Source organism: Sphaerodactylus townsendi, linkage group LG02 (genome assembly GCF_021028975.2).
Source record: "Sphaerodactylus townsendi isolate TG3544 linkage group LG02, MPM_Stown_v2.3, whole genome shotgun sequence".
Taxonomy (NCBI): domain Eukaryota; kingdom Metazoa; phylum Chordata; class Lepidosauria; order Squamata; family Sphaerodactylidae; genus Sphaerodactylus; species Sphaerodactylus townsendi.
This window is the reverse complement of record NC_059426.1, coordinates 58060702-58082909: the sequence shown is the minus strand read 5'-3', so window position 1 is coordinate 58082909 and position 22208 is coordinate 58060702. Positions and strand designations below refer to the sequence as shown.

At 50.2% G+C, this 22208-nt stretch overlaps 1 protein-coding gene across 1 annotated transcript in view; it reads left to right on the top strand.

Annotated features, from left to right (window-relative positions):
* Nucleotides 1–22208, top strand: part of PDIA5 (protein disulfide isomerase family A member 5) — a 182042-nt gene that overhangs the window by 94452 nt on the left and 65382 nt on the right. Inside the window, exons 6-9 of the mRNA XM_048484502.1 lie at nucleotides 4796–4876; nucleotides 10827–10918; nucleotides 11019–11090; nucleotides 17586–17722. Coding sequence (XP_048340459.1) covers nucleotides 4796–4876; nucleotides 10827–10918; nucleotides 11019–11090; nucleotides 17586–17722 — 382 coding nt within the window. The remainder of the gene's footprint in view (nucleotides 1–4795; nucleotides 4877–10826; nucleotides 10919–11018; nucleotides 11091–17585; nucleotides 17723–22208) is intronic.

Sequence of the window (22208 nt, the reverse complement as noted above, 5' to 3'; positions counted from 1 at the left end):
CCCCACCCCCCCCCCCCCCCACCCCCCCCCCCCCCCACCCCCCCCCCCCCCCACCCCCCCCCCCCCCCACCCCCCCCCCCCCCCACCCCCCCCCCCCCCCACCCCCCCCCCCCCCCACCCCCCCCCCCCCCCACCCCCCCCCCCCCCCACCCCCCCCCCCCCCCACCCCCCCCCCCCCCCACCCCCCCCCCCCCCCACCCCCCCCCCCCCCCACCCCCCCCCCCCCCCACCCCCCCCCCCCCCCACCCCCCCCCCCCCCCACCCCCCCCCCCCCCCACCCCCCCCCCCCCCCACCCCCCCCCCCCCCCACCCCCCCCCCCCCCCACCCCCCCCCCCCCCCACCCCCCCCCCCCCCCACCCCCCCCCCCCCCCACCCCCCCCCCCCCCCACCCCCCCCCCCCCCCACCCCCCCCCCCCCCCACCCCCCCCCCCCCCCACCCCCCCCCCCCCCCACCCCCCCCCCCCCCCACCCCCCCCCCCCCCCACCCCCCCCCCCCCCCACCCCCCCCCCCCCCCACCCCCCCCCCCCCCCACCCCCCCCCCCCCCCACCCCCCCCCCCCCCCACCCCCCCCCCCCCCCACCCCCCCCCCCCCCCACCCCCCCCCCCCCCCACCCCCCCCCCCCCCCACCCCCCCCCCCCCCCACCCCCCCCCCCCCCCACCCCCCCCCCCCCCCACCCCCCCCCCCCCCCACCCCCCCCCCCCCCCACCCCCCCCCCCCCCCACCCCCCCCCCCCCCCACCCCCCCCCCCCCCCACCCCCCCCCCCCCCCACCCCCCCCCCCCCCCACCCCCCCCCCCCCCCACCCCCCCCCCCCCCCACCCCCCCCCCCCCCCACCCCCCCCCCCCCCCACCCCCCCCCCCCCCCACCCCCCCCCCCCCCCACCCCCCCCCCCCCCCACCCCCCCCCCCCCCCACCCCCCCCCCCCCCCACCCCCCCCCCCCCCCACCCCCCCCCCCCCCCACCCCCCCCCCCCCCCACCCCCCCCCCCCCCCACCCCCCCCCCCCCCCACCCCCCCCCCCCCCCACCCCCCCCCCCCCCCACCCCCCCCCCCCCCCACCCCCCCCCCCCCCCACCCCCCCCCCCCCCCACCCCCCCCCCCCCCCACCCCCCCCCCCCCCCACCCCCCCCCCCCCCCACCCCCCCCCCCCCCCACCCCCCCCCCCCCCCACCCCCCCCCCCCCCCACCCCCCCCCCCCCCCACCCCCCCCCCCCCCCACCCCCCCCCCCCCCCACCCCCCCCCCCCCCCACCCCCCCCCCCCCCCACCCCCCCCCCCCCCCACCCCCCCCCCCCCCCACCCCCCCCCCCCCCCACCCCCCCCCCCCCCCACCCCCCCCCCCCCCCACCCCCCCCCCCCCCCACCCCCCCCCCCCCCCACCCCCCCCCCCCCCCACCCCCCCCCCCCCCCACCCCCCCCCCCCCCCACCCCCCCCCCCCCCCACCCCCCCCCCCCCCCACCCCCCCCCCCCCCCACCCCCCCCCCCCCCCACCCCCCCCCCCCCCCACCCCCCCCCCCCCCCACCCCCCCCCCCCCCCACCCCCCCCCCCCCCCACCCCCCCCCCCCCCCACCCCCCCCCCCCCCCACCCCCCCCCCCCCCCACCCCCCCCCCCCCCCACCCCCCCCCCCCCCCACCCCCCCCCCCCCCCACCCCCCCCCCCCCCCACCCCCCCCCCCCCCCACCCCCCCCCCCCCCCACCCCCCCCCCCCCCCACCCCCCCCCCCCCCCACCCCCCCCCCCCCCCACCCCCCCCCCCCCCCACCCCCCCCCCCCCCCACCCCCCCCCCCCCCCACCCCCCCCCCCCCCCACCCCCCCCCCCCCCCACCCCCCCCCCCCCCCACCCCCCCCCCCCCCCACCCCCCCCCCCCCCCACCCCCCCCCCCCCCCACCCCCCCCCCCCCCCACCCCCCCCCCCCCCCACCCCCCCCCCCCCCCACCCCCCCCCCCCCCCACCCCCCCCCCCCCCCACCCCCCCCCCCCCCCACCCCCCCCCCCCCCCACCCCCCCCCCCCCCCACCCCCCCCCCCCCCCACCCCCCCCCCCCCCCACCCCCCCCCCCCCCCACCCCCCCCCCCCCCCACCCCCCCCCCCCCCCACCCCCCCCCCCCCCCACCCCCCCCCCCCCCCACCCCCCCCCCCCCCCACCCCCCCCCCCCCCCACCCCCCCCCCCCCCCACCCCCCCCCCCCCCCACCCCCCCCCCCCCCCACCCCCCCCCCCCCCCACCCCCCCCCCCCCCCACCCCCCCCCCCCCCCACCCCCCCCCCCCCCCACCCCCCCCCCCCCCCACCCCCCCCCCCCCCCACCCCCCCCCCCCCCCACCCCCCCCCCCCCCCACCCCCCCCCCCCCCCACCCCCCCCCCCCCCCACCCCCCCCCCCCCCCACCCCCCCCCCCCCCCACCCCCCCCCCCCCCCACCCCCCCCCCCCCCCACCCCCCCCCCCCCCCACCCCCCCCCCCCCCCACCCCCCCCCCCCCCCACCCCCCCCCCCCCCCACCCCCCCCCCCCCCCACCCCCCCCCCCCCCCACCCCCCCCCCCCCCCACCCCCCCCCCCCCCCACCCCCCCCCCCCCCCACCCCCCCCCCCCCCCACCCCCCCCCCCCCCCACCCCCCCCCCCCCCCACCCCCCCCCCCCCCCACCCCCCCCCCCCCCCACCCCCCCCCCCCCCCACCCCCCCCCCCCCCCACCCCCCCCCCCCCCCACCCCCCCCCCCCCCCACCCCCCCCCCCCCCCACCCCCCCCCCCCCCCACCCCCCCCCCCCCCCACCCCCCCCCCCCCCCACCCCCCCCCCCCCCCACCCCCCCCCCCCCCCACCCCCCCCCCCCCCCACCCCCCCCCCCCCCCACCCCCCCCCCCCCCCACCCCCCCCCCCCCCCACCCCCCCCCCCCCCCACCCCCCCCCCCCCCCACCCCCCCCCCCCCCCACCCCCCCCCCCCCCCACCCCCCCCCCCCCCCACCCCCCCCCCCCCCCACCCCCCCCCCCCCCCACCCCCCCCCCCCCCCACCCCCCCCCCCCCCCACCCCCCCCCCCCCCCACCCCCCCCCCCCCCCACCCCCCCCCCCCCCCACCCCCCCCCCCCCCCACCCCCCCCCCCCCCCACCCCCCCCCCCCCCCACCCCCCCCCCCCCCCACCCCCCCCCCCCCCCACCCCCCCCCCCCCCCACCCCCCCCCCCCCCCACCCCCCCCCCCCCCCACCCCCCCCCCCCCCCACCCCCCCCCCCCCCCACCCCCCCCCCCCCCCACCCCCCCCCCCCCCCACCCCCCCCCCCCCCCACCCCCCCCCCCCCCCACCCCCCCCCCCCCCCACCCCCCCCCCCCCCCACCCCCCCCCCCCCCCACCCCCCCCCCCCCCCACCCCCCCCCCCCCCCACCCCCCCCCCCCCCCACCCCCCCCCCCCCCCACCCCCCCCCCCCCCCACCCCCCCCCCCCCCCACCCCCCCCCCCCCCCACCCCCCCCCCCCCCCACCCCCCCCCCCCCCCACCCCCCCCCCCCCCCACCCCCCCCCCCCCCCACCCCCCCCCCCCCCCACCCCCCCCCCCCCCCACCCCCCCCCCCCCCCACCCCCCCCCCCCCCCACCCCCCCCCCCCCCCACCCCCCCCCCCCCCCACCCCCCCCCCCCCCCACCCCCCCCCCCCCCCACCCCCCCCCCCCCCCACCCCCCCCCCCCCCCACCCCCCCCCCCCCCCACCCCCCCCCCCCCCCACCCCCCCCCCCCCCCACCCCCCCCCCCCCCCACCCCCCCCCCCCCCCACCCCCCCCCCCCCCCACCCCCCCCCCCCCCCACCCCCCCCCCCCCCCACCCCCCCCCCCCCCCACCCCCCCCCCCCCCCACCCCCCCCCCCCCCCACCCCCCCCCCCCCCCACCCCCCCCATGCTGCACTCTGCCCTAAATAATAAATCTTCTATTTCTGTATGTTGTTCTCCTGTGTAGTTACCAAATTTCAAAGAGCCCATCTTGCATGCTACCCAATATTTGAACTAGCTTACCTTTTGGTGCTGGCAGTATGGCTCTGGTTCTCAACTTTGAGAGTGGGCTGGAGATTGGCAACCTAGAAGGGTCCTGGGCTAAGGGAACTTCACACAAGATTCTTGGAGTCATATATTGTCTTTGTTCCTATAGGTCTTTGGGAAGCACTAAGATTTAGGGTACAACTTCATGTTTTGTGTCTAATCCAAGGAGCTCAGGGTTGGTCCCTCCCCTTTGTCTCTCAATGATCCTGTGAGGCATGTTAAGCTGAGACCAGGTTTCCTGGCTGGAGTTGGGCTCAAACCATGACAGTCTTAATAATGGAGTATATTTCAATGGGATAGCCTCCTATTTTGTCCCTCTGTGGTGTTTTCTGATTCTCAATGTAAGAAACTGATTCTCTCTGTAAGGAACTCTGTGCTTATCACATCCAGCTTAACAGAAGGATTTTGAGGTGGAAGCCCAACGTGGCTTGCAGCCAACAAATGAAGTATCTGTGTTTTTAAAGATAAAACATTTTGGAATGTACATGTATATCAAACTTGCAAAATTCAAAGCTGGAATACATTATTAACCACCAAGCTAGAATACAGATATAATTTTGGTCAAACAAAGGTTTAGCATCCCTGAGAGGTATTAAAAATCTAGATCATGCAAATTAAGAATAATTCTGTGTATTTTATATTATGCTGTAATTCTCTTGTATCTCTGTTGAACGATAGGATGTATGCAGAAGGATGTAGGCATTTAAGTTCATTGAATTTTTGTCTCGGAGGTGAGTTAGTAGAGTAACTAATCTCCATCTCTTTCTCTGCCTTTTGTTTTAGGGTGCGGAGTTTGCAAAAGAATGATGCTATCATTCCAGCAGGCAGCCACAGAACTGAAGGGCATGTATGTAAGTGAAAGAGGTTGCAAGATAAATAAAATGTTTGAATTTTTATATGTTAAATGTAGACTTTAATTTTTTTCAAATATTGCTATAACAACAACGTATAGTTTAAACAGGCAGCACTACTCTAATATTGACAATGTGTGTCTTGCTAATTATATTGTTTGGTACTTCTTATTTCACTAATTGATCATTTCCCTATTATTAAAATGATTCATATCTATAAATCCATCCATTTCATATCTAACAATCAGCTGTAGCATCTATAGACCTTTACAAATCCATTCTTGTTTTGTTTTATGAAAATCATGTTCAGCCAGAGGCCTGTGCCCCTGCTGCGGCGCCGTCCACCCGCGCCCTGGAATGCCACACTGCCACCCCCGCAGCCTGGCCACACCCCCTCTGCTGCTCCGCCCAGAGCATCATGCCCCACCCGACCCCGTTGGTGCTATGCCACTGTGTTCAGCCGGTACAGTTTTCACACAGGCCAGTTAATAAGTATTTGTCTTGTTTTGACTTCTTGCTGCAATATGTTTTCTCAAGGTTGTTGTGGCTCAGATACGAAACTCCTCCTGAACCACTCAAGCAACAAGGGTTCCAATCTCTATCCTCCTTCCCCATCTGTAACACCCCCCCCCCCCAATATCCTCTGTAAACCAATTGCAGGTTGTCAGGTGGTTTTTCAATGCAACTTTTTAGGGTGTTTGAGTTGAAGGAAGTTGGGGGGCATGGGAAGAGCTGGCAATCTTTCTTCCACTCATGCAGCAGCTTCCCCACAAGAAGCCTGCCAAGTAATCTTGGGTCAGTCTCAGTTCTCTCAGAACTCTGTCAGCCTCACCTACTTCACAAGGTGTCTGTTGTGGGGAGAGGAAGGGAAGGAGTTTGTAAGCCGCTTTGAGATACCTTAGAGGTAGAGAAAAGTGGGTACGAAACCAACTCCTCTTCTTGCTACACTAAGAAAAGAACCTAGTTGATTAGGGTCAGAGATGATTACCAATTCTCCATCTCTTCACTTTTTGTTTAATGATCCTTCTTTCAGTTTCACTTCTCCTCAATACACGTCGAACCTTTTAATGGGGAAGGTTCAAAATAAGGAAAAACAAAGCAACAATAAAAATAAATAAAGGGTTCAGTTTGCACTGAGGGAAAGTGAACTTGGAAGGAGGACTGTTGAACAAAACCGCAAGACTGAAAAACTGGAAAAAATTTACACAAACTTCACACAAATTGTAGCATTTATTTTATGTTAGTTGAACAGATGCACCAGAAAAATTAGAATGAGATATAAAAATCATGTTTTAAAAAAACCCCAAACAAATCAGGAACTCAAGGAACAGCAGTAGGAAACATGAAAAGACCCAAAGCATATATGGAAATGAAACGGGACATATTCCTTGTACTTGCTTGGTTAGCATGTTTCTTTTAGGGACTTACACAATGTGTTCATTGCATCTGAGAGCAGAACTTGGTGTGGTGATTATGGACTTGCTGTCAATTGTCAAGCTCAGGGTGTATTTTCTCCCCACGACTTAATAATGTTAAGCCCACATTGTGATGCCATCATGCCATTTCTTTCGCTATTCTAGTCTACATTCTCACCTACTAATGGTGGAGAAATGGCAGAGATAACTGGGCCTGAATATTAAACTGAGAGGGAGACAAGTTCATGCAAGTCTGCCATTTTCAGACTCAGTTCCATGTCGCTATTTATTTCTAGAACCATTCTAATACCCGCTGTTTACTGACCCTGGCGAAGGGGCTCCACTTGGCCCTCAGTTATCCATATGGTTCTGAATGAATGCAGCTTACATTGTCGGTAAAGCCCTGTTCAAGGTGCCAGTGCAGAAATTGCATACAGAAAAGTTATTCTTAATTTTGCTCTAAGTAAGTTAATGCAAGAAGTTGAGTGTATGTCATGTCGAGAATGCTGAACTGGAACTGGGGAAACGCAAGTTCAAATTCCCTCTTCACCTTGTAACCTGTAGGGTGGCCTTGACCTAACTCATAGACGCCTCTGCGCCTAACATGTCTAACATGCTGTGAAGATAAAACAGAGAAGGGCTCAACTTCTGAAAGAAGGGGTTCAGATACAGGAATGCAAGAGATGCCTTGACAGTTATGGTGATAGAAGGATTTTGTGGCTGGGAAGAAGGGGAGAAGATGGTCTTGGACAGAACATCCTTTTGCAACTGAGAGGAATAACATACCACACCTTTGATGTGTTGACATCTCTTGATTGGCAGACTGAAGCCTCAGTCTTGGCACCCAGATTGGCTGAAAACAGCCAAGCGCATATGAGATGGGATCTGAAAAGGGAGAAACCCTTGGTCTGTGGTCGAGTGTGTTTGGGTGTTTTGCCATGAAGGATGGGACAAGAGAATGATGCTATGGAGGGTTGCAGACGTACCAGGGGTGGGAGCATCCTGCAATTGCCAGAGGTCAGATGTAACATGGATTCTAAGTTCTTGGTTTAGCAACTGTCTTTTTATTTACTTAGTGTCTGTCCTTTGCAATACCCTGAGTTCGTACCTTGTAGAAATAAAGTTTGTTTGACTTGAGAGAGTCTGCACAAGTCCTACCCACCTGCCTGACCTCTTGACATGCTAGTGAGCCACTCAGTTGTGAGGTTAGCTGTGAGAAACTCGCATGAGAGAGAAGGGTTGAATTTTGCCCAAAGTGGTGGCAGCGGCAGTCAAGTGGCTAGTCTTGCCCCACAACATGACAGAGACCACGACGACAACAAATAAATTTTGCTCTGCAGATATGCTCTTTGTTTTATGAGGCGCATGGGTGTGGGAAGCTCTTGTCCACCTACAAATGGTATGTGAGAAACAAAGAAAGAGAAGTTTTCAGACATGTCTGGTAGGAGCAGAAAATTGTTTAGTTGTTAAAAGTAACTGCATAAGTCTGCTGTATATAGACAGCTGATGCAAAAGCTTCCCATTTCAACCATTTGATAGTTTCTTGAGTAGGTGCTGATTTTCCAGAATGGCGGATTAGAGCTAGGGAAACATCAAACTGTATGTGTTCATTTAATTCTGCTATACGATCAACAGCAACTGACTACTTTGTGCAACTGTTCTGCTGTAAGATTGATTCTCACTAGCTCCAGGCACATTTGGTCTGACTAGCTGCTGCACTGAGAGCAGTCTTTATTACTTTCTGATGCAGTGTTCTTACTTGGGAAGTGTTTGTCCTGGTTTTGGATGGCCAAGTGAGGGAGATTAGAATGGACCCCATGCTGCAAAGGGGATTTAACATTATTAATCAGGAGTTAATCTTGGAGTTGTATTTTTCAGCAACTGGTCAACGAGGGATAGAGTTACAGGAAGATTTGTGTCTAAATTTTAGATGTGAAGGAGAGAAGTTCTTCAATCCTCTGAATAGTTTCATTTTTCAAAGTGCTTGGCGCTCCTGTAGAGCAAGGAGGTAGTTTATTATGGTGAGCGTAAGCTTGTGAATCAAGTACACTATATCCAAGTACCTTTTTTGCTCATGCTGGGAGATGAAATGCGTTACCTTAGAGTTCACTCCCTGTTTGGTAAAATAGGGTCCTGGCATTGCTGCTGCTGCTGCAAAGATAAATTAGAGCGCTGTGGCATATGCAGGGCAGATTTGCTCCCAAAGCATAACCTAGCAGTACTGTTTGGACAGGAACTCTGTTAATTTCCCTTGCTGAAGAGTGCTCATAATTTATGGAGAACTTCTGTTTGGGGATCAACTGTTCTATGAGTAGAGCTTATCCACCATTTAATCTGAGACTTAGTAAGCCATATGTCGCCAGGTTAATATATAACTGTATGTAAACAACATTTCCATTTATCTGAATATCTGGATTGTGCAGTAGTTCCCTCTTTTTTTTAACCCTGTACTTTGGCTGCTGTCATCCACCCATCCCCTAAAGTAGGCAGATGTGAGCAAGATGCTGTTCAACAAGTGCAGAGTTCTACATCTGGGTATTGAAAATGAGAGAGCACATATTGGATGGGGTACACACTTCTGAGTAATGCTGTGTGTGAACACGATCTAAGGATACTAGTTGACTGTAAGCTGAACATGAGCAGTCTGTGTGATTCAGCGGCAAAAAAGGCTAATACAGTCTTGGGGTGTATCAGCTGAGGTATAATATCCAAATTGCAAGCTGTCATGATTCCACTGTACTCTGCATTGATCAGACTGTCCTGGAGTACTGTGGGCAGTTCTAGAGGCCTCTTTTTTTTTAAAGATGCAGACAGACTGGACCGGGTGCAAAGGAGGAAGATGAGAATGATCGGGCGTCTGGAAATTGCTTACAATAAGAAATTGTTTACAGTAAGACTAGTTTGACAGTGGAATCAGCTGCTTAGGGAAGTGGTGATCTCCTCTTCTCTGGCAGCAGCTGAACTAACACTTGTTAGGGATGTTATAGGCTGATCCTGCATTGAGTTGACTAGATGGCCTGTATGGCCCCTTCTTACTCTGATTCTATGATTCTCAAGCCTCCTTACAAGCAAAACTTCAAGCTCTGTCTTTCTCCACATTCCCTACATGAGCCATAACAGCTGGAAAAGGGGAAAAAGCTCCAATTTTTGAAATTTAATAAATAAAAATCTTGATGTACAAACCTTTCTTGCCACAGCTGCTAAGAAAGCAGATCTACGTTGTTATTAATTTTAAAATAAGAAAGATTTGATCCATAGTATTTGACCTCTGCTGTACTTGTGTAACAGCACGCAGCCAAAAACACTGCCCATGGGGAATTAAGCTTCCCCAAGAAACAACAGCAGGCACAAGGTGGGGATCCGTAATGAAGAGGAATCAGCCAAAACTGTACTCCATCTCCAAGTTATTATTTCTCCCTTTCCCATCTCCTCTATCTGTTTATACATTTTTAATCTGTTTAAGTTTTAAATCTGACTCAAGTATTTATTTTAGAGTGCCTTGGTGAGAGGTGTGCCTGGAAAGGAATAAAGTCTGTGGGCATCCTTCACTTTCTAGGTGTGTTGCAGGACTGAGGGAAGTACTTTCAAACAATTGCTACCATTTTTTGAAGCACCTCAGACCCTGAAGGAGAAAAGGTGGGAAAAAATCTGACAGGACAAGTCAGTGAGTAGTTCCCTGCCTGAAGAAGATAAGGTGGTGTGTGTGGGGCTGAAGGGTCCGTTGCTGTGTGTAATACATATTGGGGCATTTTATTCTTACCACTGCAAGCATCTTTTTTTCTTATCCAAGCAGTATGGTGTTTCACAGTTAATGTGAAATTAATTGCACTTGCCTCCATAGAAGAAAATAAGCTCCGTGATGCACACAATTTTTCTGCCCAGTGAATGAAGTAGGAAAGAACTGAGAACTCTATGAACGTATCTGTTAACATGAAAACGGATGTGAAAAAAAAACCTTGAGAAACGTGCAGGGTTCTTTTCATATTTACAAGCCAGCACGACTTTGTTGGCTTTAATTGGGGAAGTTTTGTGTGCTGCAATTGAAGGGAGGTTTGCATACTTCAGAAGAGCTGAAGGAGGCCCCCTTCCCTTTCTCTCTCCACCAGGCCTGTCCCACCTGCATGCCTTCCAGCCTGCTCACCAGCCTCCTACCTCTTGTATTCAGCCACCTGCACCAACCTCAGTTGTTTCTCTGACATGATGGGACAGTACATGCAGCTGGGAGTGTCACTTCCATGGCTGCAAAAAGCTCTGCTGTTATTGTGCACCACCTGCAAGTCCTTCCTTAGTAGCATTAGGCGCCTGTTGGGCCAGGAGCAACACAAGTAGCCCTTGAGGAGTACCTGTGAATGGAGGCATGTATGGGTAGATGGGAGCAGTGTGGCCACGGGCCCTGCCAGAAGTCTTCAACCCCTCCAGTTGCCTTATGTCAGGGTATGCTGACACCTGTCTGTTTTACAACTGAAGAGACAGATCTGTCGTAAAGGACAACTTCTGGTAGAGGCATTTTGCTGATGTGGGTTTTGTCATTGCAGGTCCTTGCAGGGATGAATATCTACTCATCTGAATTCGAAAAAATAAAGGAAGAATACAACATTCGGGGATATCCAACCATCTGCTACTTTGAGTCAGTTTTGCCTTATTCTGCACGTAGATATTGCCAAAACCAAATCATTTACTTTTATGTTTCTTCTGATGTCTCAAATCTTATTTTATTGCATTCTCAGAAAAGGAAAATTACTCTTCAACTTTGAGAATTACAGCGCTACAGCAAAGGACATAGCTGAATGGCTGAAAAAGTAAGTCTCTGAAGTGTATCTGCTACATCTTTATAAGCATTTCAATTCCAGTAAACACTGTAGCTCTTCGGGAGTAGCACATCCACCCACTACCCCAAAAGACAACTAAAACCTCAACGCTGATCTATTACAGATAAACTTGGTCTATTATTTACTTTCAGTTTCTGTGCTTTCTGTTTTATATCTGTGCTATCTTGCCAGTTGCAACTCTCCATTATCTTTCCTGGGCATTGGAAGGATGTCATTGATCTGTGTCGAGGCTTCATTTAAAGCCTCAGACTTTTACATTTTCATTGCTTTGTTGCACATGCCTCCATTATGAGACGATCGTAGGTGGCTCTTACTGACAGATTGTGAATGTTTCCTTCAAATGTCTTTGGTAGGGGAAAGGATTAATGGTCTTTTGGAATGATCCCCCCCAATCGAGAGGCAATGACGTTTAAATTTTCCAGGCCATAATCCAAAGGATGACACGGGGTTTCTTGTTGGTGTTTAATAACCCATTATTTTCACCAGGGCCAGTATGACTTCCTCCCCCCCCCCCCCTTTTCCTTTTCTTGACAGGGAAGAAAATGCAGCCAACATAGGTTTTAGCATAAGACTCTTGATCAGGGAAGAGATATCTTGCAGATGTTAGAATGACCCAGGCATAATTGATTGGCATGGAGACCTTGGAGCAAGATCATGACCATCATTAGCAGCATTCATAGATGTCTAACGGGGAAAATTTGTTGTTGAACGTAAAATGAAATGTGGAAGCTTGTCTTTTCTCTGCTACTTTGCTTCACTTTTTTTTCCTGTTCCCTTCAGCAGTTTTTTAAGTGATGTTTTTCTGACTGTATAATATAACCAATCAGGAATCATCTGTGGAGCATAATGATATCATGATACCAGATAGCAAATCAGATTTATCTGTGTGTAGTGCCAATCTGAAATGAGGGCAGTAGTTCCTGGCCTTATACTGAGTGGAAGAATTTATTTATTTTTGCTTTACAGGCCTGCTGAATTATTATTAAACTAAGCTTAGTTTCACAGGCAGCAATTTTTTTCATGAGATGTGCTGCTGACATTTTCTAAGGCCTATTAAATACTAAGTGTGTAAAGCCATTCACATAAATTACCTCAGTTATCCTTACTGGAAAGAGAAGCCGCTATTCTCCCATGGAACAAATTTCAGGGTGGTACTGAGGTTGAAAAGATAGTAGAGTAAAATTATCTTGCGATTTCATGGCTGAGCTGAGATTTATATGCATATTTTTAGATGGAACTTGGATCCAGTGGTAATTTCCCTAGCAGAAAGAATTTCCAAAATAGAATGGGACTTTCTCGCATTTTCAGTCTTGCAGTAGCTCAAAATGCTGTGCATGAGGAATAAGAGAACCCAAGGAACAGTGATATAGCAGCAGAAATAGCATTCTGAGAAAATATATTAAGTATCTTGTGTTTTGGATAAGTTTAACTTTATAAGTAGAAAGAAATGTTTTAAGCATTCTGATTGGATGAATCTCCATCCCACCCTGCTCCCCCCACTCACTTTCACCAATTTAGTTTTAAATGACTCTGCACAAAACAGGCACTGGGAATCGGTGCCCTCGCCTCCTCCGCATCTAAAATCCCTGCATGTGTGAGGAAATCGTAGTACTCCAAACCCCCACCCCCACCCCGGTCTAAACTCCTTGCATGTGCAAGGGAATCGCCGGCCTCCCATTTTCAGCACGCCGCTGTTTTGCAAGGTTTCTCCCTCCATGGTTTTTATTTCACTGCAAGCGGGAGAAAAGTGCCCGTTCATTGGAGGGACGGGCCAGAGCAGTGGGGCAGGAAAAATGGCCTCGTCCTGCTGCCGAGGAGTTTTCATGGCAGCGGAATCCACCAGAGCAAGAGAGGGGCATTCCAAAAGGTCCTCAACCTTTGCAGTTCTGGAAAGTCCAGGAGCAACGCCACTGCTGCGGGGCGGCACCAGGGCAACAGCATGGCAGACACACTGCAGTGCTGAGAGCTGCGAGGAACTCCCCATTGCACTGGGGCATTCCCCATGCCAACAATGGGGCATTTTTAATGTGCAAAATCAGCCTAAGGGTGACATCCTAATACTTCAAAGGTATAGTATATTTATGTGATTTCCTAATAAGGCAAGTTCCTGTGAGAAGAACTAATACAGAGGATTGGTTTAAGGTGATCTCATTGTAGATCAGGTGGCAATGACTAATGCTGAAAATTGTATAAGAGCAGAAGTTTTAGTAAATATTAGCAAATCTTTATATTTTAAAATCTCTGAACATTTATTTGAATTTGATAAAGTGGGTGGATGTAACAAAAGGAGAAGTAAATTGGGGGTCTAAAGAAAAAAGGAGGCATTTTTGACAATTTTACAACCTCCCTTTCTGTTATCAGAAATGTACAACTGACTCCAGTTCTTCCCTTTGCTTCCATTAAATACTATGCTATGAATGAGAAGCATTATTGATTACTTTGAATTCACATGTAGAATGGTGCAAGTGGGAATTTTTCCCTGTGTAATCACTTTCTTGTGCTCTACTTTTATTACTTGAAAGTGTGTGTATTTATAGACAAGTCCAGTTCAGGAATGTATACCTTTGGATGTGTTCATGCAGAAGAACAGTCGTAACAGTTATTTGTATTCTGGTATAAGCGGAAAAAGCAGTGGTTGCATGTACAGATTCTGCTTGTATGACCCCAGGATAACTGATGTGGAGGTATCCAGTAATCCATAGTTTGCCCTAAATGCTTTTTAGCTAAAACGAGAATATAGAGAGCAGAGCTGGGGAGAGGTCATAATTCGGTATAATTTCCATACAATATCCACCCTGCAGTCACTTACAGTGTGGAATACTAAGCAGCACAGGATGCTACTGTGCAGATCAAAAAAGAGAAATTTCATCCCCAGCATTTATGCCCCTTTTGGTCTATTAAGAATGCGAGTCCAATGAGTGCAGAGAAATATTTGTCACCCCACCTTCCCCCAAGCAATGATGTATGCCTTGATCACCTGTACCTTTACTCTTTGCCTTTCGGCTCAGCAAGGATGCCCTTATCTCTTGGCTACCATATGCGGAACATTAGAAGTGTTGGGGGTCCCCTCCCTTTTCTTCACTCCAATCTGCCTACAATTATAGTCTGATAATCCATGTAATACACAGTGCTTTATATCAGTGCTGTGACAGCTACCGAATGCAGCTACTGTGTAAGGCAAAGTGGAACAGCTGCAGAATCTTCCCAGTGATAATCTCTGCTAACAAGCCACTCTGGGGTTTGGCTGATATTTCAGCCATCCAGAGCTAAAGACAGCTGTTTGTCCTCAATTAATTTCCAATGCATGCTTAATAGTTTCCCAAAAGGCAAAATGATGCAGCAGCTCTTCTTCCTTTTTTTAAAAAAAAATCAATAGTGAAAAGAGATCCTATTCAGAAATCCTGCTTTAGTTGGAAGTGACCCATAACTGAGGCTGTAGTCATAATTTGTATACAGTGGAAACTGGCACATATTCACCGTAATGGCAATGAATCACTCAAATGAGTGTGTAGTATGAGTAGGCCAGTGCTCTGTGGCAGTGATTCAAGAAGGCCTGAAAAGTATAATTGAAGAGTGGTAGGACATATGTAGGCAATGCATTGGAAATAAATCTAATTAAGGAGAACAACAACACAAATAACTTTGTCAATTAATTCAGCCTCCTGTTCCTGGCAGATAGTGGATTTTTTTAAAACAAACTCTTTAAGCCTGAACCTCAAAAGAGCTCCATTGATTTCAGTGGAGTACCTGCCTGCCATTGCCTGTGAGTAAAGTATCCAAGTATCTTCTTAATTGTTGTCTGGCTTTGGCTATTCAGAGGGCAGACAGATCCTTTATTTCCCTTTTGAAAGAAAGATGGAAAGAGCCATAACAGAATCAAAATGCAGGTTTTGAGAGAGTCACAATCAGTTTTCCCAAAAGGCCTGTTCTTTGGGACAGATGCAAAAAAGGAGGAGGAGGGGGAGGGGGAGGAAGGGCTGTTTTGGACTGACAACTTTATGTAACATAAACATAATGGGTTAGGGTTAGGGAGGTGCGCTTGCGTAATTTTGCACCCCCACGTGACTCCCACGGCAGGCGCCCGAGTCATTTGTCCCCAGATATCCCCATGGGCTCTCCTCCACTGATGTGAGGTAAGAGGTGCCTTTCCTTTCCCTCAGCTGTCTGTCTCAGATTCTGCCTGGCTGGTAAGCTTCTCCTCTCTGTCACTCCTTCTGGGGAAGAGAGTCAGTTTTCAAGGGTTTTGATAAGTCAGCTTCTCTGACTCTAGAACAACCTCTGAATCTCATAGCTGCCATTCCCTTTGCTTTACTCAGGGCTAGTTTCCACATCTCTCTCCTTTCAGGCCCAGCCTCCTGCTATCCCATTACTGACCCCTCATCAGTGTCAGGAAAGCATTTTCAGCCCTGACTATTTTTCCTTCCAGTTGGGCTAATAAGTCTCTTCACACCTTTTGAGCAACCCTATACATTTTTGTTTGTTTGTTTGTTTTTTTATTACTTTTCTAAACCACCCTCCCCCGGAGGCTCAGGGCGGTGTACATCATTTTCATATCAAATAATGCAATAAAAGCAATATAAAACAGAGGATTAAAATTCCCAGCAGAACAATTTTATACAAGTATGGCGACTTCATTCTCCCAATCCCGCTCACGGGAGGCCTCGATGATATGGGGTCTGATGGTTATCCCGGCTGGCCCAAAGCCTGATGGAACAGGTCCGTTTTGCAGGCCCTGCGGAAACTCTGTAGGTCCTGCATTTTGTTTGAGTGTCTTAAGAATCCTTGGGCTCATTCTAAAAGAGAAAATATTTCATACAGCCTTTTAGTCAGCACTCTCCTAAATTTCCCAATTTTCCTGCTTCCTCCCACCCAGGAATTCACATTGCTGAACCCCATTTGCAACATGGGAATAATGCTACCAACCTACCATGCAAGGCTGTTGTACAGCTACTGAGAATAAACTACCACGAGAATTCTATCACATCTTTTTTCAGTGATTCAGTACAGCATAATACTTAGAGAGTGAAACAATGACTAGGAAGACTCAGACTGAAATCCCCTCTCTGCTGTGATGTTCACCAGGTGACCTTGGGACAGGCACTTTCTCTCAGGGATGTCGTGAAGAAAACATAGGAGAAGGACATAATGGAAGGCTATTCTAAGCACCTTTAACAGTATCTGCTTCCTTTAAAAACTGCCTTGCTTAATGACATTTTTAAAATTCTAGTGAGCCATTTTTGAGGGAGGCCTTGTGGGTCCTCACAGTCTTTGCCATGAAGCAGCCAGGCAGTCTCCCTTCTTGCCTTCATCCTGTTCATCACCTGTAAGATGCTCGGCTCAAGAGCCTAATGTCTAATTAAATTATATTCAGCTGTACTTTAATTAAGACCTGTGAAACAATGCAACCTGGTTTAGTTAGCTCCAGTAATTCACCCCCACTTGTGAGTTTTTGCTGTAATAATGTAGAGTATTTACTGTACTCATTTGAAGAGGGATTTCTGCTAACTCTCCCCTATGACATTCATGTTGTTCCATGTTGTTGTTAGAACCCGCGGTCTTTGTCTCTGATGGTAATAATTTTTTAAAATATATAAACTGGAAAGGATTTAAAGAGAAGTTACAAAAATAATTACAAATCTTGAAGGCAAGCTGGAGTTTCTACAGACAACTCTAGTCTATGTAATTGGAATTGTAGAGTATTTCTTTTCATCAATGGTCTCAAGTCACTTAGTTCTGAATAATTTTAGTTCTTTTTTAAAATACACATGATTTGAGAATTTTTTCAGTATTTCAGTCCTTGGTCTCCTTATTTTTTTAGAATGGAAAGAGAAAATCGAACCTTCTAGGAAATATGAGTTACTAAGCTGCTAGCTTGAGAGGTATCTTAAAAGATGCAGCTGAAAAAGGCATAATGGGAAGCCAAATTTTGGATAGCTTTGCTCTATAAACTTTGCTTTACACTGCCTAAGCTGCTGTTGGGCCAACTCTTTTAGCTGTTGCTTTTTATCGTGAGTGTTGGTATGCTTTGGTTTTTGTTTCTAGCATTTTTCCTTTTTTATTGAACAAAATCTACATACAATCTGGACTGTTCTAATATTATGGGATGGGGGTGTATATGTGAATGTAATTCACTCCTACGAATTGTATAATGTATTTGCTTCCTTTCAGTCACCTTTTCCCTTGATGGTCAAATCTCAATATTATTAAGAGCAAAAACAGTAAGGCTACAAAAGAACGACTGAATGATTTTAATGTGAGGTTCTGTTTGTAGTGTATCTCATAATTTCTTCTGATTTTATAAATTGCAGTGTCTAGTTCTCTCTTGCCTCCCCCTCAGTGCTTCATTTTTATTTACATTTAATTAGTTATGCCGTAGAGTAGAGAGGGTAATATATGCATAATCAGCTGAATTTCTCAAGATCAAGTTAGTTCAGACTGCTAATTCTTACCAACTTTTTTTAATAGTCCTCAGCCACCTAAACCACAGGCACCAGAAGCTCCCTGGTCAGAAGAAGATAATCCTGTTTATCACCTAATGGATGATGACTTTGACAAGTTTATGAAGGAGCATCCTTCTGTATTAGTGATGTTCTATGCACCATGTGAGTTTAATTTTTTCTTTGTTTCATGTTTAGAATTGTAACATCTATGAATGCCAATGTGACAAATCAGTAAGGGGAAAAGGGGTTTTAATATGCTTTGGAGCTTGGAAAATAGAGTCTAAACATCACTGTGTATTTTCATTTTTAAATTATCTTAAATAATTGGATTGAAGTAGTTCATACATGGCTAAAAATCAGAAGGTACAGTAACCTGGTCAGCAGCATAGTTTCAGAAAAATTAAGACGACTACCCTACTTGAGCAGGGTTTCCTGTAGGGCCTCAGGATGTCTGAACTATATTTTCCATGGTTCCTGAAAGCTGTGAATGTTATTTTGTGCATCATGGCACCATTGAAGTCTTGAACCAAAAAAAGATTAAGAAAGCCAAAAGGAATAATTAAAATTAATTTTACATATATAATATGTTTTTATTGCACAGTGCTTAAAGAAATAATGTTGAAAACAATTTTAAACACTTAAAATTATAATAATTCAATAGAAATTTGGATCAAAAGGTTGCGTCTCCAACAACACCAAACATCAAAGATGATCCTCTGAAGATGCCAGCCACAGGTGCAGCCGAAATGTCAGGAGAGAATGCCTCTAGAACATGGCTATACAGCCCAGAAACCACACAGCACCCCAGTGATTCAGGCCATGAAAGCCTTCAACAATACATTCTAGTTAATTTTATGTAATCTTGTGGAGTAGGCTGTTGCTGAGCCCATTTTAGAGATGAAGAACCGAGGCTTAGCTCAACGTGTCTTGCCCAAGGCTATCCTTAAGGCTGCAGAAGGAGAAATTCTTTGAGCTCAAGTCATCAGTTTCCAAATCCAGCATTTAGACTGAATATGCTGTACTAGAAAAAAACTTTTATGTTAGCATCATAGAAGCTACAGTGATTTTAAAAATGCAATGAGAATGTTTTTGCTGATGGAGAAGATGATAGCTAGTGATTTTCTTAACAGCTATATTTCACGCCACTAGGATACAGAAGCACCTTTTTCCATGGAATCCTTTGCAGGCAACATTAGGTGAAGGTGAATATGCAAGGTAATTAACAGAAGACTGCTATCATAAGCAGTTATCTCCATGATTAAAAGATCTTCTCTAGATACTTTGTATTTGCTGTCACCTTACAGATATTAAGAGATAAAGGTTATTCTATCAAAACCAGGCAGTACAGACAAAGCACTTATTTGTGTTTGTTTTAACCTTGGCATACTTGGCATACATCATGATTTTGAATATATTAGTTCAAGAAAAGCAACAAAAATCTAAAGTAGTAAACCCTGAGGTTTGCATCTAATTTCTTCATATAAATTGAAATTTATAAGATTTCCAGCACTGCTACCAACTAGCTTTTGTAACCGATACTCTTGATGTTCGTTTGCATTGTGTCAAACTAATTAATTTACACGTTGCTGCCTTTTAATTCTTCTTTAACATCTGCTGCCTTAGGCATGCTGTTATACCTTGCCCCAGGCATGTAAATATCTTAATACGTTAATAAATGAATGGTAAAGCTGGCCTGTTCTGTAGAGAACCGCGGAGTCCCGCTGTAGAACTGCCATTTTTGATGCCTTTTAAAAAGACCTCCTGAGCAGAGAGGAAAGGTTCTATGATTCTTGCCTCTTGTTTGAAAAGAACAGCAGGCCTATGAAGTGAAATCACAGAGTGGGGAGACACTTTTTTCTTGGCTTCCATTTCCTATCCCCAGCTTATTTGGCCTGCTGCCCATAACACTGGTGAGATACTAAGCCTTGCTCCACCTCCTCCTATCACATAATTGCAACTTATTTGCTCCAGGTCTGGAAATACTGGATTAATTCTGTACAGGACAGTGCCCCATGTAGCACAGGAACATTCCAATGACAGCATATGCTTAAAAAATTACACACACACATAATATATGTACACATATACTCAATTTTATTTTAGTCCATTATATTTTGATTGTTTGATCAATATAGCCATTTGACATTTTACAGGCAAATTAATTTTCACATCGTATCCCAGCATACGCTGTTCTTCCCCGGAGACCTGGGACAACAAAATGCTGTGTAATTTGTAATGCCAAGAAATGTGTGCCTGCAAGGGAGCATTATTCCGCATGGCAGAATATGCAACTGTTGGCGTCAGTGTTTTACAGAGGTAGTAGTTGCCTCAAAATGTGTTCTGGAGAAGGGGAGTGTTAAATCTCTCAGGAGGCAGTGTGACCTCAAGTGCTGCCATAAATGCCACTTGCACCACAGGGGTCTGCAACCTGCGGCTCTCCAGACGTTCCCATCAGCCCCTGCCAGCATGGCCAATTGGCCATGCTGGCAGGGGCTGATGGGCTTTGTAGTCCATGAACATCTGGAGAGCTGCAGGTTGCAGACCCCTGCACTAGCATAGGGGGGATTTATGCTGACGCAGAGGTACCTGCACTGGTGCTGGAGAGCCATGTGGCAGTGCAGTGCTCAGGAGCCAGTGCCACAGAGGCACCAGCACTCCCCTTTTGTCAGCTTTCTGAATCCAGGAATATCCCCATCTGCTGATTTATACCAGTAAAAAGGCAGGCACAGCCCATGGAGCTGGACAGGGCAGTTCCTTGGGGATTGGGGGAGTGTCCCTGTTCACTTGCTGGTTGCTCCACAGGAAGTCTCTTTGGAGGTGTTATGGTGTGACTGTGCCGTGACTGCGCTGTCTCCAACAGTGGCTCAACTAACCCCCAGGTTGCATTGTCAGTTAGTTTATCTGGAGACTTCTCCTTTAGTTTCACACTTTTTTTTTTATCATCGAGCTTTAATGTAGCTTTCTGTACCCAACTTTTCCCTGAAATGGTTTGGAGACTTCAGCCTTTCTGTACTTGTTGTCCTTGATGCTTTCTCTGTAAGAACTATGGATAATTTATTTCAGGATGAAATGGATAATTTATTTGTTCCCTTTATAATGATGCCAAGCCAAAAAATAATACCAAACAACAATGATAGCATAAAGATGTTACAGATATTAATATACCACATTTGTTTTCTTTCCTCTTTCTCAAAGGAACTGAAGTGGCGTTGGAGGAAATTGGGTTCAGACATAGCCTGTGAAAACTAAGATGTTGAAATTTACAGAACCCAGTGATCATTAGCTGTTTAACCCAACAGTGTGGCTTCAGCTAGGTAGAAAGTCAGAGAGAGTGGGCACTATAGTTATGCGTTGATGCTCTCTAGGAAGCCTTGGAAAAATAACAGACTTGTAGCAAAGTAGAAATATTATCTGTGCTGTTTGATGTGCATTTGCTACCTGTCTGTTTCTAGACACAATTCAAAGTGCTGGTTCTTCTTTTAAGACTCTAAATAAATGTCTTGAAATCAGGGTACTCAAAGGACCTGCTGTGATATTCACCCTTTCAAGTCCTGCTCTCTGTGCGCTTCATCTTCAGAAGTGAGGCAGGTGGTAACTAGAGACAGGGTATTTTCTATGGTCCGACATGGTCTGTGGTACAGTCTTCCTCTTGTGGCTAGCTGGGCAGCTACTTTACTATCTTTGAGACATCTGACCAAAATTTATCTTTTTATCCAGGCTTATAATTAGGGGTTTTATCTTCTAATGATTTGCTTCTGGTCTGAGATCTCTTTTATTGGCGATTTTATGTTGGTTTTATCCATAGGCTGTTTGCAATGGCTTGTTTTATACAGACAACATTTATTTAATTGTAAGCTGACTTTCAGTGGACTCAAGGAAAGAGCCTACTCTTAAATAAAATATATTAGTTGTACTGTTGCAGAATCTGCCCCATAAATAGAGCCGTTAAGGCTTGCCAGATTAACATGTGGTGCTAGCCCAACCAGTATTATGCACTGTCACATTGGCTATCCTTTTTCTCCTCCAAATTAAGAGTAGGTTTATCATTCAGAGGTTCCAGAATCCCATTGTTTTAAAACTTTTTTTTCCAGCCATAAGAATGCCATGTTTTGTTCAGGGGTCCATTTCAGCTACATAATGTTGATGAAGGTAGTTGACAATTTCTCCTAACAACCTCAATTTCACAATTAGCTTTGCATAAAACAAGGCATATTGCAAAATTGATCCAAGCTTGTGATGTAAGGTTTCAACTTTAGTTTTCCCATGTTGCTTTCTTTATTATTTGGCTCATAGCTCTCTTGAAATTCCTGTCAAGAGTACTTTAGCCAGAATAAACAACTGTGTTTCAAACCTGCTCTGTGATTCCAGAAATATTAGCCAAGCTCTTTGATCTTTTAACAATACCTTGGAAGTGTTTTTTCTTGATAGGGAAATCCTAAAACACCTGCCAGATTTTGTCATGGAAAGCCAATATGGGATGTCATGTCTGGGAGGGAAACCATGAATGTATATTTAGATAGTTTCATATTTAGAGTCACATCATATCTTTTAAGATCATTTCACACAGTTGTCTTTCCTGTGCCAGCTGGATTCAGTTCCCCCATCATATGCTCCCAGAATGTCCTGGCTTTTGTACTTGTCATCTTTA